Genomic DNA, 16,589 nt, shown 5'->3' on the forward strand with positions numbered 1-16,589 from the left:
ACCGAAGAGATCTTTATGCAGCACTTCCCATGGCAATTCGACCTCCACGTGCCTCCTCGGCTGCTTTTCCAGGGTACCTGTTTTTTTCGGTCACTCGGAAGTGTAATGGGAACAAAAGGCTCTGAAGGTTCGAAGGTTTGCTTGGTCGACGGAACATGGTTCTAGGCCTGGTAGGTTCGCTGGTCGAAAGAGCACATGACAATCCGAACATTGCACCTGGGTCTAATATCTCATGCTCTTCGTAAACAGATTGTGCAGGCGCCACCAGATGGTGAATAATTCGAAAGAGTAGGGAGAGGTTGCCGTCGAGATGAAAGTATCTCGGATGAGGATCAAGATGGTTGTGCGCGGGAGGACCAAAATTGTCATGTGTACAAGTCTTCGTGTGTGGATTACGTATGTTAAGCAGTGTGGCACAGAGATAACTCCTGGTCGGAAAATGATATTCCATAATGCAAGATAGATTGGGCTCACTGCATGGTTTTGATCGCCAGGACCGCAATTCCTTCGGACGCCAGGAGTATAGTACACGTGGAGGACCTGACCTGATGGGGTAGAGAACACGTATGTCAGATCCCTCCAGTCGGTCCAGACCGCGCAGCTTCCACCTCTGCTTCATACCAGTGATCTATCGTCATTTATCTTTCTGTCGCATTCAGGCCCTGCGTCTCCTGGAGGTATGGCCGCATCCAATACGACTGATCCGTCTGACTGCTTGAGCTTGGTGAACCGTTGCTCTATGTGATCATTGTCCATCCGGTACTCGTTCTTGTCCTCCAATGCAGGTGGACATTGTACCAGATAGATAAGACCTGTACCTATGGCGGGCCTGCTAACGGAAGCCTCAAGTTTAGTATCCAAAATACAGCTTCCTGAGCAGATAACATGACCAGCTTTTCGGTCTTCTGATTTGGATGTTCGGACGGGATAGTCAGGCTTGTCACTACCAGTAATTCGGTATGACAAAATAGCCGAATGTACTCTATGACAATTGGCTCCTGGAAACAGCGGCGGAAGTCGAGGTGTACTGATTCGGAAGGCAAGCTGTGTAAGGATCTTGGAGATTGGACCGAGACTGCTCCCTTGGTGATTGGCCACACCAAGCAGTCGTCTCGAATGTCCCAGTCGTAAGCATCGTCACATCTAATAGCTCGCGGAGCAAGACTAGCTTTCAGACTCTCCCTGTGGCACAATTGGACTCCTAGTCAGCTTGGAAAGCGACATACTGGGAGACTTCTCCTTCATAGTAAATTTGGCTCTTCCCTAGAGTCTAATTCACGGACCATACCAGCAGCCCAAGGGACGTGCTTCAACATGGCACTTCTGCCGACTCAACGGGCTCAAACTTTTCTACGTGTCCAACAGAGACGACAGACTCAGAGGGATCTGCAAACACAGGAAACGTCAGACCTAGCACCACTGCAACAGTGGTCGATGGCCATAAAATGTTCTTCAGGACTTCATGACACGTAAAATTTCCCTTCGCCTCTCAGACAAGAGTGCACATCATCCACACCGTTATCAGTAACCCGGTCCCTGAGAACTATCGCACGCCTTGCCCATGGGTCCCTTAAATGGACACCAGTTGCCAGATTTACCGTCGTCACTGAGATACTCTGCGGCTTGTTGCGGGATGTTGTCCCTGAAGTACGAAGTGATTCCGTCAATGGTGATGTTGGCCGAGTCTGACATGCATTGACACGGCTGGATCTGGGCAGGCCAGGCGAGTCCGTACTGAGATTGAAAGAGGCTGTTCGGCACTGACGCTAGATTATTCTGCACGCAAACGGGAAGGTTGTACATGCCAGCAGTCCATTGCTGCACATCCATAATGGCTCCCGCGGTATTCTCATTGAGGACAGTTTCCCCATTGGGGTTGGAGATCTGCGAAACCCAGGCGTCTGTCGCGTTGTAACTTGGTCGGTCGAGTCAGTTAAATTGCTACATCTTGATGAGAGAGTGTCTGCCACTCACTTGAAGCCATGGGCGAGAAACCCATTCACAGATGACTCTATCATGTAGACTGGATTGTAAGTGATATCATTGACGCTGAAGTTTTTGACGAAGAAAGACTGCGGCTGACTATTGACCTGAGCGCCGGAAAATGCACTACATAATGTATGAGTATAGGGGTCGAACGCCGTCCGCTGCTGGCACTCACCTGTATAACACGGCCATACCATTGTCCATGCATGAAGCCACCACGCTGTCATTCCAACTGGTAGAAAAGTCATGGCGCCCTTTCTCGATCCAATCCTTTTGACAGATGTCCTGTGTGAAATCGCCCCACGAGTTCGAGCAATCGAGTTGTTGGACCTGGCCATAGGGTATCTTCCGTTGATATGAGCAAGCTATTCTGCGGGTAAGGACAACCTCTCAACTCACATAAACAATATAGGCGTAATTTGCCTTGTAGTAGCTATTGATTAAAGCTGAAATGAACTGATTTTCGAAATATTCTGTAGCTTGCAACGGTGGGCCATTTCTGTTGGTGGCATTGGTCTCCGCCAGGCTTGTCTGTGCTGTGAGAAAACTGCCACCCTTCATGAATTCTGTAACATTGGCTCCGCCTAGCCAGACCGCATTGCTTAAGTTGTAGATCGAGTCAGAGATCGTCGTCACCAATGACTCGCCGATCGCGCTATCCGTCCAGATTCTGAAAGATCTTAGCTCTGGAGGCGTAAGTGGTTCACATCAAGAACACCTACTGTTCCAATTGGAAATCCGTTTGCACTTCTGCGGCCGTCAGTGCACCGGCATCGCCACCGAAACCGAACGCAGCAGCCGTCCCTATCAATGCGGCCACAAAAAACTATACAATATTATTGGCCTCGGACCTTTCCGTCAACTATCGGACACACTTACTGGCAGTTCTAGAGCAATAAAGATAACAGCGATCAGAGTCAGAATAGTATTCTGTCCAACGTGAGAAATGTTTGACACTTTGCGTTTCAGAGCCAAACTTACCACAAGGGGAAATGCCTTGTACCATGTCTCTGAAACACCGCTCGGTATATTGACAAAGATCTGTTGACGAGAGGTTAAGTTAAGCATTCTAGGGGAATAGATCTACTCACGGAACCCAAGCCTTCATATATACGTTCCATGTCGGCGTTTGCCCATTGGAGTGCGGTGTATATGTTGTTGAGGAGGGCCATGAAATCTCAATACTAATTAGTAAATTGGGTTTGATGGGGTGATTGGATACTTACTCCTCATAGCATACATAGTAAGGTATGCTGGCACTTGATAAGGTGTAAGATCAGGCCGACCAGACGTGGCGAGATTGCGGCAAGACCCAATCCAATTACAATCATTTATCGGGGTATCTGTAACATTGCACTGATCGTATACCGAACCCTCGCCATCAGTAAAATCGTTATAGAATGTGTCCATGAATGACCCTGGCGAACCAAAAGCACCATTGGTATAATTCGTGTAGTAAGATGACAAGAAATGATCAACACTCCAAGCCTCCCATTGTGATGTGTCAAAGGCGGGATCGGAGTTACTGCCGCACTCCATTGCGACTGGTAAGTGGCAGGGAAGTAAGGCTGTGATGGTAAGTGTAAAGTCTGCAGAACCTCCTGAGGACGCTGCGAGACCCGTCATCATCCCGCCAGCTGTTGCAATGTTAGTATTTTCTTGCCATACTAGATACACACAACTTACGCCAGCTTCCATCGGTTGGAACGGTGAAGGTGTATGACATGGCGCCATATTGGATCACAGGATTAGCTGCAGTAACGTATGGTCCATTACCGTTCTCAACGACCCATTTCGAAATGTTTTGCCCATCATCGCCCCAGTCCAACAGCTCTATTCCAGAAGTGACGGCAAAAGTCCAGTTCTGGCCTAAGTTCCCCATGCCATAGGAGCCGGGGTCGATATCAAAGGAGCCCGTGGGCATGAGCAATGCTGATGAATAGGTGACGGTGCTCGCCGTGCAGATGGATGGCATGGGTGGCGACACGGTGAAAGGGCCATCATCGCTAACGACTGTGGATGCCAGCAGTAAGAAATGTAGCAGGCATTTCAGGCCTGACGAGTGGGATTTGCTGCCACTCATCTTGGGTAGAGACTGGAGTGCGAGGGGGCGGCAAAGGATGAAAGAGAAAAGGAGGAAGGCAAAGGACTTCGGGTTTGCTCGAAATTGCTATGGGATAATGAAGTCGGCAAGGATGAATGAATGGTAAGGTAAGAAGGGTGTGGGGTAAGATTGAATCTTGTAGATACGACAAATGTACAGTAGGTAGATTTGAAGACTACCTTACCGTATTTCCCCAGATCTACCTTTACCTTGGAGAAATGCGGCGGCGTAGAAAAGGCCGGCAAGACAAGGAGATGAGAAGAAGGGTAGAAGAATTCAAACATTGCAACTGCTTACATCACCTATGACTTTCCCTACTTTAAAAGCTGAATTAGCTGTCTCAGCGTGCTTACGCTAAATATTGAATAACACTAACGGCGATCTAGAGGCCCGAAAGTTCTTCTTAGCGTAAGACAGTAAAATTAAAAGACAGTGTATGCAGAACTTGAAAACTCCTAGTCTGAAAGTCCCTAATAGACGTTGCACGGTACGAGAAAGCCTACCTCTGCTCTGTCAATCAGGACCAACATGGCACTTGCAAGTCAGGACCCACAAGACAATAATACAAAACTGCCGCCCAATTACCCGGACATACACCGGGTCTCTTGTGAAAATTTACACAGAGCTTTACTGAAGGGCTCGAATTTTTTTCTCGATCTAGAGTGTGATCAATCACAAGCTGACAACCAACAATCATCCATCCTTTTCTCCCCACGTACTTACTTTACAGTTGACGATTGCCATCGTTCAACTTTCGTCATCGCCAACATATAGTCATGAGGCTAGTCTTTCATCAGGCCCTCATCTCGGGTAGTGATTTCGGATCTGAGAGCAATCCACTCTGACCTTTCGACTCTCCCTAGCAGTGTCTTCAAATTCCAAGTTGCACTTTTCGATCCGTGCTCCCACATTGTTATGGATGTTGGCTTCAATGCTGTCCATTGACCCTCCCCTACTGTTCATAAGGCATCGGAAAGGGTCGACCATCACATAACCCAGTCATCTCGGTAACCACTCTGGCTACAGATCCGACGCGGCACAGTATAAAGCCTGGTTCCAGGGATTCATCTTGGGACCGCTGCATTGAGTGCAGAGTTGTCTTCAAAGCGCTGTACAGAATACTCTCCCTGGGTGTTGGCCGTAGACACAGCATCAGGTCCGAGAGGCAGACGAGTATGAAGAACAAGTGTAGGTGCGGAAATGTTTCTACCCGGCGAAAAAGCAAGTTAGAGCGGTTGCACGCAGTCTGAGGATCCATTTCTTCAAGTGGTAGATGCAACTTGCTTAGTCACTTGACTCAACCGAAATAGATGTCGGCTCAACTCAGGTATCAGTGAGCATCACGCATCTACTTTGCGAGTCTCCCGAGAAGTCCCAAGCCTGTGACTGGGCTCGAGCCGGTTTGGCCACGGTAAGTGTCGGGAGAGACTGTAATCATGCTCAAGATTGGTAAGATTTCTTTCATCATCATCTTCCACCCGGTCTCATTCACATGAGAGTTGTGCAGAACTGTAAGTACTTGAGGCTGCAAAATCTAAATTTGGGAAATCTCTTTCAGTAAAACAATCCCTTTATGAGGTCCTCATCCAATACCATGGTCCTTAACAAATGATATTTCCTGTCTTCTTTTCACACATCGGAATTTCCGAAGGTGTGAGTCATCTCTCTGGTTCAACTATTCTTCCATCAAATACTCTTATAAAATACATGCAACTGCAGACTCGAACTGAATACTACGTTGATAGATCAGCATGACCAACTACATCGTTGTCTTCACCGTTCCGAACAACATCGTAGGCACTCCGCCCGCCGTAGGTTCCTAACTTGTGCGAGCTGACTGTCACAGTCAGAACCCGTGATCTGGGGCATGCTTACCTGCTTTGTCACCGGATGCGCTTCGTGCGTGAGCGGCAGCATATTTGATCCCTTCGATTCAAACACATTGGTATCGCCGAAGCCTGAGCTGATGGGTATGACCAAGGACGGCCCCGATGGCATACAAAAGATCTGGCTCTGGTCTCGAAAGTCACCCGTACCAAAACGACACGCGAAGGAGAGGGTGGATCCGAGAAGACATTTGCAATCACACGGGGACTACATGGCAGCGGATATCAAGTAGACACGTGTCCAAAGGGCAACCAGCCTTGGACGATCTACAAAGGGTTGGCGGAGCTGAATAAAGATTGTGAAGGGCATAGAGCAAACATGACGGAGATGTACGGCAAGTGAGACCGCGGAGGGATGCGATTGTGACAGTTCTGCCCACTCGGCGAATCGACCCCACTTGGAAGTGAACCACGGGCCATGGGAAAAGCTTGGTAGCCTAAATGGATTCCATGAAATATCTGCTCTCTCAAACCACGACCAAAACTCAGCACCTTCACCAATGCTTCCAAAAAGCACAAAGCCGCACACCGAAGATACCCTATATATTGTTGCCGCGCTTGCGAAGGGTAAACCACCGACACAGTGATGACCAGAAGCGCTAAAATCCCAACCTCACTGACCACAGCCCGCACATTTTAGTCCCGAATCCCCATGGCCCAACGCCGGCTGGGTATTTCTCCTTTCGCTAGACCTTTCACCCAATCCTCTTCTACAGCACAAAACTCAACCCATAAGCCCACAACAGAAGAAACTCCACGTTGACGACCTGTCGAAACGTCCCCTTCCCATCGAAAAAGCCCGGACCCTGTACGAGAAGCCGGGATCGCGATCGAACCGCATCACCGCGGACATCGGGGGCGAGTGCGAGAAAGAAAATGGCCGAAAGGAGTGGGACCGTGCTCGATTCTACCGCCGTTGGAGGCGATGGAGCGGAGATATCGGGCAAAGGGGGTCGCTTCGGCGGGATCCCTGGACGGTGATCTGAGGGTGCTGGAAGACTGTGATGGTCGGAGGAGACATGGGTTGTGGCAACTGAAGGCCACGAGCGAAGATGATTGTCAGGGGGGGGTGCTTGAAACGGTGTCGTATCATGGATAAACTGGAGGAGACGCATAAAGGGACGGCTAGGTGGTGGTGGCGGCTGAGAACGTTGAAATGCGCCTACACAACTCGACTCTAGATACATTTCGTGCAGCAAGTCCGGGTAGGCGAGACTGCTTAGCCAATCCCACTTAATCCATTGAAAAGGAGTCAATGTAAAAAAGTTGCATTGCCGTCCTACGAAATGAACCTGCTCTGTAGGACTACAATGCATGTCTACACCACGAGCCGAAGACTCCGAACGGAGCGAAACAACCACCACCACCGCCGGCCCTGTCCACATATAGACAACGCCAACGAGACAACAGTCATCCATCCACACATACCTCCCCAGGCAGTGCGGGCTCAAGAACACGCCTTCTTCGCCAAATAAACAAACAAACAAAAACAGACACACACATAGAACCGGGCCAAACCGGCGCCATAAAAATTGAAAAATGACTCACAGCCCGCTTTCCCTCCTCACCACCCAATCCTCACGGTCCGCGCACGCCACCGATGCGCATCACAGGCCGTGCCCATGTGTGCCGCCGCTCTCGCCGTTTCCCCCACGCTGATCGCGCAGCCATCGCTGTCGTGATCGACGGCCCCATTACATAGCCGTCGGTTGTCGTTGGGATGAGTGGAAAGGGGGGTTCGGATGGGATATCTAGGGAGGGGGATGAGAGCGAGAAGAAGGCGGCGAACGAGAGGGCCGGAGTGGAGAACGGAGCGCGGGAGAGGGTCTCGGGGGAGGGTCGTAGGGGGTGGCGAAGCTGGGAGACGGGGTGAATATAGTCGGTTTGGCTTTGACCTCTCCGTCTGGTCGTACTTTTTTACTAGCATAGGTTCGGTTGAAACAGGCCGTGGTTTGGTGTCATGGCAGAAATCCACTTGTCGAGTGTTGCAGGCTGTTCAACTTCCTCACGAGATATGCAAGCAAGGCTGGTCATTGTCCCGGGTACTCAAACTTCCATTTTTACGAATTGAATTTCTTTTGATGTTGTCGAGAGGCACATCTTCGAAGATACAACTTCAAGCCCCAGTGACCGAGCTATGCGATTTCCATTCCTATTCGGCATCTCGGCCATCCTCATCTCACATATTGCGAGCGTGGACCTAGCCCCACCGAAGCCTGGTCTCGAAGAGAAAGCGCCGTTATGACACGTGGCAGACTTTCATCCCAATCCAAGTCGCAGCTGTTGGACTACAACAGCTCTACCCCATCCTTACTTTAAGCGCCTTCACCAGCCAAAATGGCTCGCTGGCCCCTTCCAACGCGGTAGTTCTCCGCTAGGGTCGCTGAACCTGACGATGTGGTCTAACAAAAAGTTTCTTGAGCATTAGCGCAGGCGTTTGCGGCTAGGATGTGGGCGGTGACAGTCATTGGGTTTACTTCAGGGTACTTTTTGACGTTTGTGTGTCCGAGCGGAACGGTATCGTTGCAAGTGAGAGGCATGGCGATGAGAGAGGTTGACGGGAAATCGGTCATGGGGAGTCCGGCCCCGGGCTCGAGACCAGAACGCTGGCCGAAAGCTTCGTCTTCAAGGAGGCATTCGGACTTGAATGTAATATAATGATGCAAGAGTCGTCTTCGAGCGGTAACAACCAAGGACGTAGTGGTCAACGTCTGCGAAAGCTGTGCCCACGTTGGCTTACGAGAGCGAGTAAAGGCCGGAATAGTTTGACAACGATTTTGATTCAATGTGGACGCTTCGGAGGAGGTCCGTTCTCTTCAGTAGTCTTTGGAGACGTCGTCGAGCTTGCTGTCCAAATCGAGCTGATCTGGTTCCGAACCCATTCCCGAGTCTTAATCCGTGTCAGCGTAGTCCTACACCACATGGTCCACGCAAAGCGTATGACTTACTCCTTCAAAAGGCTTCACGTCTCTACCTGCCATCTCTCCCCAATCCATGAAAAGAACCCCGTATACCAGGATAACTACACGAGCAGTGAGCGACGAGAAGATGCGAACATGCCGTAAGCGCACTCACAGAATGAGCTCCCAGAGGCAGCAAGCTTTACAGCCTTGGTCCACCGAGGCCGCGAATATCGTAGCTTGGCACGTCGTCTATACCTGCGTTCTAGACGAAATTGGTATTTGGGGTGGAGCTTTGTGAAGTCGGGCGGCCATTCTTTCTGGGCTTTGTACGGATTATTGTGAATGGTATGCTGCGGAGCTTCAGCCAGTCGTCTCATCGTTGATCTGAACATTCTAGCCCGAAGACAAGCCTTTGGAACGAAAACACGCTGAAGACATATGAGTAGGTGCAGCGCGCGATGGCCGCTGAATGGCGGCCTTGTCTTGGCACCCCGGACTGCGCTAGCAGGGATCAAATGTCAGACAGAAGAGCCGCAACCATTTTGTATTGACTCACACAACACTTGATATTCATGGTGACGTAGCATAGAAACGCGCATGTTTCGTGGGCTGCAGTCCATCAGATCGCAGGTTATACCTGTCAACACTGTATCACAATCAGGTGTCTCGCATGGTTCGCGGGCCTCAAAACTACAATTCTTCCGGACGAATACAACTATGGCAGCTGCGAATGGCGCCGCTGGCGCGACCGCGAAGACTTTGAAATTGGAAAATGCAAGAGGCCTGCTCCATCTGAAGGATCGCCGCTGACACGATTTTTACAGACCGAGAAGAGAGACACCCTAATTAAAATCGAAAAAAGATACCAAAAGAAATGGCGAGAAAGCAAAGTTTTCGACTCCAACGCTCCTACAACCTCCGAGATACCCATGGGCTCGATCCTTCCAGCCGAGTTGCGGAAGAAGCACCCCAAGTACTTCGCCATTTTCGCATACCCGTACACGAATGGCCTTCTACATGCCGGGCACAGCTTCACCATCAGCAAGGTCGAATTCACGGCTGGCTTCGCGAGAATGGAGGGGAAGCGAGTCTTATTTCCTTTAGGGTTTCACTTAACCGGCATGCCCATCAAAGCATGTGCAGACAAATTGGCAGAAGACGTTCGGAATTTTGGACAGAACTTTGAGAATTATGAAGAGGAGGATGCAGACCAGACGGTGACGGCGCCAGCGCCAACGCAGGCAGAGACTAAAGAAGACATCACAAAGTTTACTTCGAAGAAGGGAAAGGCCGCAGCGAAGACAGTTAAGATGAAGTACCAATTTCAGATCATGCTTGCGTTAGGAATACCAAAAGAAGAGATACACAGATTCGCCGACGCACATTACTGGCTGCAATACTTCCCACCATTGTTGAAACAGGATCTGAACAACTTTGGGGCTCGGATAGATTGGAGACGATCAATGGTCACGACTGATGCTAATCCATACTATGATGCTTTTGTACGATGGCAGATGAACCGTTTACACGAGCTGAAAAAGATACAGTATGGTATTCGTTATACAATCTATTCGCCAAAAGATGGACAGCCGTGTATGGATCATGACAGGGCAGAGGGTGAAGGTGTAGCTCCACAGGATTACACTGCTCTCAAGTTGAAAGTTAAGGAATGGGCGCCGAAAGCTGCAGAGAAAATAAAGGGCAAGCTCCCAGATGGAGCGCATGTGTACTTCGTCCCTGCAACTCTTCGGCCTGAAACGATGTATGGACAGACTTGCTGCTTTGTGGGACCTAAAATCGTCTATGGCGTGTTCAAAGTGTCAGACAACGAATACTACGTAGTTACTAAACGGGCTGCTTGGAATATGGCATTTCAAGGAACCTTCTTTAAGAGTGACAAGTTCGCACGAGATGCTGGCGAGCTTCATCCTGTTCTCGAGCTGACCGGCGCGGAGGTAGTTGGTACCCTTGTCAACGCGCCATTGTCGATACATAAGCAAGGTGTGCGGATCTTGCCTATGGAATCCGTTCTTCCGTCCAAAGGCACCGGTGTTGTGACTTCTGTTCCTTCTGACAGCCCTGATGACTACGCTACGGTCACTGATCTGGCGAAGAAAGCCGAATACTACGGCATAGAGAAGGAGTGGGCTCAGCTCGAGATACCACCCATCATTCAGACACCGTCGTATGGGAATATCACTGCTAAATTTCTCGTGGAAAAGATGAAGATCAACTCGCCAAAGGATGCAAAGCAGCTTGCAGAAGCGAAAGATCTGGCCTATAAGGAAGGGTACTACAAGGGTAGAATGCTAATTGGGGACTTCAAAGGCGAATCCGTCGAGGCAGCGAAGCCTAAAGTTAGAGCGGCCCTGATTGAGAGTGGTGAAGCTTTCGAGTATGCAGAGCCAAACGGTCATGTCGTTAGTCGTAGTGGTGATGAATGCGTCACTGCATATCTTGGTCAATGGTTTCTGAACTACGGAGAGAACGATCCTCAATGGCGAGATACTGTCCTCGACCATGTAAAGAACGACATGGAGACTTACAGCTCAGAGACACAGAATGGGTTCGAAAAGAACCTTGAATGGCTCAATCGGTGGGCATGCGCTAGAACATATGGACTTGGGTCAAAGCTTCCTTGGGATCCCAAGTTCCTTGTGGAGAGCTTGAGCGACAGTACGATCTACATGGCCTACTACACTATCTCGCATCTGCTACATGGCGACATCTTTGGCAAAACACCTGGAAAGCTGGACATTAAACCACACCAAATGATCGACGAAGTCTGGGACTATATATTCTGCCGGCGGGAACTCAGCGAGGAGCTCTTGAAAGACTGCGGCATCAAGAAAGCAGATCTGGAGACCATGCGAAGAGAATTCGAATATTGGTATCCTCTGGATATGAACAGCTCTGGCAAGGACCTAATTCCCAACCATCTCACCTTCTTCCTCTACATCCACATCGCGCTCTTTCCCAAGGAGTTCTGGCCGCGAAGCGTACGAGCAAATGGCCACTTGCTACTCAATGGCGATAAGATGAGTAAGAGCACAGGCAATTTCATGACTTTGAATGACGCAGTGGAAAAGTACGGCGCAGATGCATGTCGGATAGCTCTAGCAGATGCCGGGGACGGAGTCGAAGACGCAAACTTCGAGGAGGCAGTCGCTAATCAAATCATCCTGCGAATGTATACCTTGAAAGAATGGTGTGAAGAGGTTGTCAACGACAAGAGTCTCCGAACAGGCGAAGCCAACGAACTCTGGGACCAGCTCTTCGACAACGAGATGAACACTCTCGTCCATGAAGCCCGACAGCACTACGAAGCGTAAGCATCCGCCACCTCAACCATCCCTTTCCAAACCATACTAACAAGTCCCCAAACAGAACCGACTACAAAGTCGCCCTCAAATCTTCTCTCTACGACTTCACCTCAGCCCGCGACTTCTACCGCGAAGCCACCACCGCCGCCTCCCTCCCCATGCACTCATCCCTCATCCACAAATACATCACCCTGCAAGCCCTCCTAATTACCCCCATCGCCCCTCACTGGGCCGACTATATCTGGTCCGAAGTCCTCAAAAACTCCGCCCCAAGCACGATTCAAAACGCCCTCTGGCCCGACATTCCCACCCCCAATCCTTCGTTGACGGCGGCGAGAGAGTATGTAAGGGCTACGAGCAGCGCGATTACGAGTGCGGAGGCGGCGCAGCAGAAGCGGAAGGAGAAAGGGAAAGTCATCTCTTTTGACCCTAAATTACCCAAAAAACTTACCATTTTCTACGCGGCGAGTTACCCGGCCTGGCAAGACGCATATCTCGGAATCGTCCGCGAGTCCTTCAACGGCATGAGCTTCGATGAGAAGAACCTGAACACCAAAGTACAAGCCAAGGGCAAAGCGGAAATGAAACGCGCTATGCCGTTCGTGCAACATCTCAAAAAGCGCTTGATGGGTGGGGAGAGCCAGGAGGTGGTGTTTGATCGGAAACTGGTGTTTGAAGAGGGCGAGGTGCTGGAGAAGATGGTTAGGGGATTGAGCCGGACGACGGGGTGTAGGGTCATTGACGTTGTGAAGGTGGAGGGAGAGGAGGGGGAGAAAGTCGGGGTGACTACGGTCGGAGAGGGGGATGGAGGGAGGAGAGAACAGTTGCCGTCAGTTGCGGGACAGGCGACGCCAGGGAGTCCGAGTTTTCATTTTGAGAACATTGAGGGATGAGCCCGATTTGACGCAGTCGCAAGGATGGGTGCTTACCCTTTTGCCAAGGATGGTAAGGTCAACATTCGCCTTCATTGTAGCTAGCATATGATGGTCCATAGACAGATGAAAGCTTTTGCTCGGGACGAATTCCACATTGCTCAGCCATTTGTGGCCTGTCTGGGTATACATGCTCGCTAATGAAACAGATAACTGACCCGTAGGTCCTGTACGCCAGGGGTATGCAGCCGCTCACACAGTAACACTTTGAAGTCAATTGCAAATATATAATCGCGAAGCAAACAGGACAGGAAGCGAAGATGTGCAACAAGCTGTAGGTTAGTGGCCAAGGCTAAGACTCGATGGCTTTCCGCAAATCTGTCCACTTTTGCTTCAGGCTGTCATATTCGCCGTTAATCTAAAGGTCCGGTCAGTGAAAGTACCCTTCCATTGTAATTATTTGGTAGCATACCTCAGCAAACTGCATCTTCGTCTCCACCAATGTCTTCTCCATATCTGCAATCTGCTCCTCCAATGCTCGGTTCTCGTTCTGCACCTCTATATTCCTCTTCATGATTCGATCCATCTCCTCCTTCAGCCTCTGCTCAACCTCCTCAGGCTGTTTCTCGACCATACTCCTCAGCTCGTCTGTCTGACCCCTCAAGCTCTCGACGCTATCGTACAACTCCTGGTTTTCAACTTTCGTACGAACCAACTCCGAAGCCATTTGCACATGTTCGGTGTCCGACTTTTCTGTTCTCTCTTCAAGCGAGCGGACTTTGAGCGCGAGCGATGCGTTCGTTGAACGAAGCGTTTCGAGTTCGGCTTCTCTTTCCTTTTCTGATCGCTGCTTCTCTTCCCATTCTGACGTATAATGTTTCAGCATCTCCGGGGTAATTCTGACTGCGCAGGCATCTTGGACGAGAATATCGGCGCGGTAGATCTCTTTGTCAATCCCACCACCTGAGCTGCCGAAGAAACCTGACTCAAGTAACGAGTTTGCGGACGGTGCCTGGTCTATGTAGACATCGAAAAGGCGGTCTTTCAAGAAATTTGTTAGACTGGACATATCATTCATGCCAAGTAAGTTGTCGGCGTTCTTTTGCATCAAAGCTATACCGAACTTCAGGATGGCACCTTCAAGACCTTCACTAAGGATAAGATCATATACACGGAGGACTAGCTGGAGAGGAAAGCGGTAGGCGAACAAAGTGAGAAACCATTGCGTTGCATACAATTGTGGGGCAACGCCTTTTCGATGGAGGTGGCAGTACAGCGCTGGCTCCATATCTTCGAGTAACCTCTCGAATTGGTAAAGATGCAAATGGAGGCCAGGCATATCCTGTATGAACATGTCGCGAAGATGATACTGATTCATCAGCCGAACGAGAAGGCAGAAAGCCTCTTCCTCGGGCATCTAGAAAGCGTTAGTCTACGCTGCCTTGCTCTTCGTAGAGGAGCTTACATTGAAAAGCAGCGGCATTATCAAAAAGTTCATGCCTTGAGCGTAGCCGACGCCTTCATCAAACAAGGCATATGCTTTGCAAACTCCGAATAGACCCTCCTGAAGCCCAGCAGCCACAGCATACTTCGAATAACTTGTTCGGGCCCCCAGATCTTTTCTGATGACCTTCTCCAACTTCTGCAAAGCAGCAGCATCCTCCTTTGCTTTTTTCTTCCGTTCGGCCATCATCGCTGCCTGAAGCTGTTTCATGCTTTCTGCATCTTTTCCTAGCTGCGAATGAGATGGCGATGTCAAGCCATTGGTCGCTGTAGTTGCCGGTGTGGATTGACCAGAGTGCATCGACGATGCTGAAGAGGCTATTGAGTGCTTTTCCTTAGCGCTTCCGTTCATTGGGAGATTTGTCAGTGCATGACCGTTTGCTGCAGCCATGTGGTCGCGGTCTTTGTCTGTACCCCGTACGACCAACTCTCGGTACACGCCTTCCAGTTCATCGTTCTTACTCTGGGCCAATACCTGCCAAACGACACCTCTTATCGCACTGGGAATGCCACTTGCTATAGCCATGCTGAGTTCCTCCGCGCTGGTCCTTGCAACTGCTGATGGCCCTTCATACACGACCGATTGCCATAAGTCCCAGTCAACAGCAGCCGCAGGATCAGTCATAGCTGAAGGGCCAGCTGACACGCCGGAGGCTGTTCCAGGAGCAAGATTAGGATTGGTTGTCGATGTTGTTGGATTAGCGGGGGGAACAGTCGAGACCGGTGATTGTAGAGGACTGGCAGTACCAGCAAGGCCACCTTCCTTCTCGTCTACGACACTTGTTGGGCTTCCAATGCCGAGGCCAACGCTTGCACCTCGCCCAATTAGCGCTGCAAGAGCTCCTCCGCTGGCTGTTGGCGACCCAACATCCTGTCCCTCGAGGGACTGTATGCCCGCCTCTTCTCTCATCCGGAGCATCTTGAACCGGTCTCTTAAACTATTTCTTTGCCGTTTTGCACCGGTCGAGTTGTCGGATTCTTGGCCTTCATCCAGCTTGCTCAGCATGAGCTCCGGATTCGAGCCGATCGAGGCTATAGAAGTGACAGTGTTCCGCCGGTCACGAGGAGTTGGCACTTGGCTGGGAGACGGGACAGCATCTTTAGTTCCGGAAGTACTCCTCGACAGCCAGGAAAAACTCATGCCCAATTTCCTCGGGGGTGGAGCTGTAAAAGGTATAGAGACTGTTGGTTTCGAGGCGGGAGGCGGGCCCCAAGGTATCGATGGAAGGTTTCCAGACAGACCTTGTGATCGAATCGGGAGCTTTGGAGGGGAGGTAGCCATGCTTTTTTCGGTCGTTGCAGTAGCCGTAGAGTCTGATCGTATTGAATTGGTGTCGTTCGTTCCGTCAAGTTGCACATTGTTGAGGGAAGAAGCCGAAATACGGTGCGCAGTGAGCAAGGGAGATTTGGTTGGAGTGTCTTCATTGTCTGGCTTACGAGCCTCTTGTTTATGTACCGATGTTTCTTCTGAGGATTGTACGTTGGACCCGCGTGGTGTAGAGGGAGATGAGGGTGGTCGAAGATTGGTCAGAGAGCGTGAAGATGCAGATGACGGATGAGACTGGGGCCGATCAGTGTTATCTTGCGCATCCTCGAAAGTATCCTATCACGATCTTAGCTGGGGCTGCTTCCCCGGCCAAAGCGAAATTATTACTTACCCCTTCCCTATCTGAGCTATCAGCACTCGAAGGAATGGGGCCATTATGAGCCATTGTGGTGACGTGTCTAGGCTATAGCCAGGGCAATGCAATCCAAAGAGGTTTTGATAGGCTATGCAATTGGGCGTTGCTGCTCGGTCGTGCCTGCACGAGGAAAGGAAAATTGTAAGGAAGCGACAGACCAGTCGTGATAAGGAGTTGAACCGGAGGGAATTGAAGCATAAGAGGTGTGTCTTTATGGTGGCAATTACCCGTATATTTGCATGCACTATGAGGAGGCAATTATTGGATGTTAAAGCTGATGTTAAAGCTGGTGTGAAAGCCCGTGAACTGCAAGACAGACCTTGACTCGAT

At 50.3% G+C, this 16,589-nt stretch overlaps 6 protein-coding genes across 6 annotated transcripts; 3 read left to right on the forward strand and 3 right to left on the reverse strand.

Moving 5' to 3' along the window:
• Nucleotides 1-1,521: 1,521 nt before the first annotated feature.
• On the reverse strand, nt 1,522-4,069 carry HO173_001357 (uncharacterized protein; the record flags this gene model as incomplete). The annotated part of the gene is made up of 10 exons (XM_037303297.1): nt 1,522-1,915; nt 1,975-2,109; nt 2,162-2,331; nt 2,386-2,656; nt 2,709-2,812; nt 2,866-2,916; nt 2,968-3,027; nt 3,078-3,163; nt 3,213-3,623; nt 3,673-4,069. 10 exons carry the CDS (start codon nt 4,067-4,069, stop codon nt 1,522-1,524), a joined length of 2,079 nt encoding a protein of 692 aa, XP_037169944.1.
• Nucleotides 4,070-5,841: 1,772 nt separating this feature from the next.
• HO173_001358 (uncharacterized protein) lies at nt 5,842-6,209 on the forward strand (the record flags this gene model as incomplete). The annotated part of the gene is made up of 2 exons (XM_037303298.1): nt 5,842-5,883; nt 5,937-6,209. The coding sequence occupies 2 exons, from the start codon at nt 5,842-5,844 to the stop codon at nt 6,207-6,209; spliced, it is 315 nt and encodes a 104-aa protein (XP_037169945.1).
• A 267-nt stretch (nt 6,210-6,476) lies between these two features.
• Nucleotides 6,477-6,962, forward strand: HO173_001359 (uncharacterized protein; the record flags this gene model as incomplete). Its single annotated transcript, XM_037303299.1, has 2 exons — nt 6,477-6,559; nt 6,617-6,962. 2 exons carry the CDS (start codon nt 6,477-6,479, stop codon nt 6,960-6,962), a joined length of 429 nt encoding a protein of 142 aa, XP_037169946.1.
• Nucleotides 6,963-8,758: 1,796 nt separating this feature from the next.
• On the reverse strand, nt 8,759-9,256 carry HO173_001360 (uncharacterized protein; the record flags this gene model as incomplete). The annotated part of the gene is made up of 3 exons (XM_037303300.1): nt 8,759-8,866; nt 8,925-8,998; nt 9,052-9,256. 3 exons carry the CDS (start codon nt 9,254-9,256, stop codon nt 8,759-8,761), a joined length of 387 nt encoding a protein of 128 aa, XP_037169947.1.
• An 81-nt stretch (nt 9,257-9,337) lies between these two features.
• Nucleotides 9,338-13,095, forward strand: HO173_001361 (uncharacterized protein; the record flags this gene model as incomplete). The annotated part of the gene is made up of 3 exons (XM_037303301.1): nt 9,338-9,423; nt 9,469-12,207; nt 12,267-13,095. The coding sequence occupies 3 exons, from the start codon at nt 9,338-9,340 to the stop codon at nt 13,093-13,095; spliced, it is 3,654 nt and encodes a 1,217-aa protein (XP_037169948.1).
• A 331-nt stretch (nt 13,096-13,426) lies between these two features.
• HO173_001362 (uncharacterized protein) lies at nt 13,427-16,289 on the reverse strand (the record flags this gene model as incomplete). Its single annotated transcript, XM_037303302.1, has 4 exons — nt 13,427-13,492; nt 13,547-14,491; nt 14,540-16,180; nt 16,236-16,289. 4 exons carry the CDS (start codon nt 16,287-16,289, stop codon nt 13,427-13,429), a joined length of 2,706 nt encoding a protein of 901 aa, XP_037169949.1.
• Nucleotides 16,290-16,589: the final 300 nt, after the last annotated feature.

This window comes from Letharia columbiana (genome assembly GCF_014066305.1).
Source record: "Letharia columbiana isolate WasteWater2 chromosome Unknown Sc0000002_s0, whole genome shotgun sequence".
Taxonomy (NCBI): Eukaryota; Fungi; Ascomycota; class Lecanoromycetes; order Lecanorales; family Parmeliaceae; genus Letharia; species Letharia columbiana.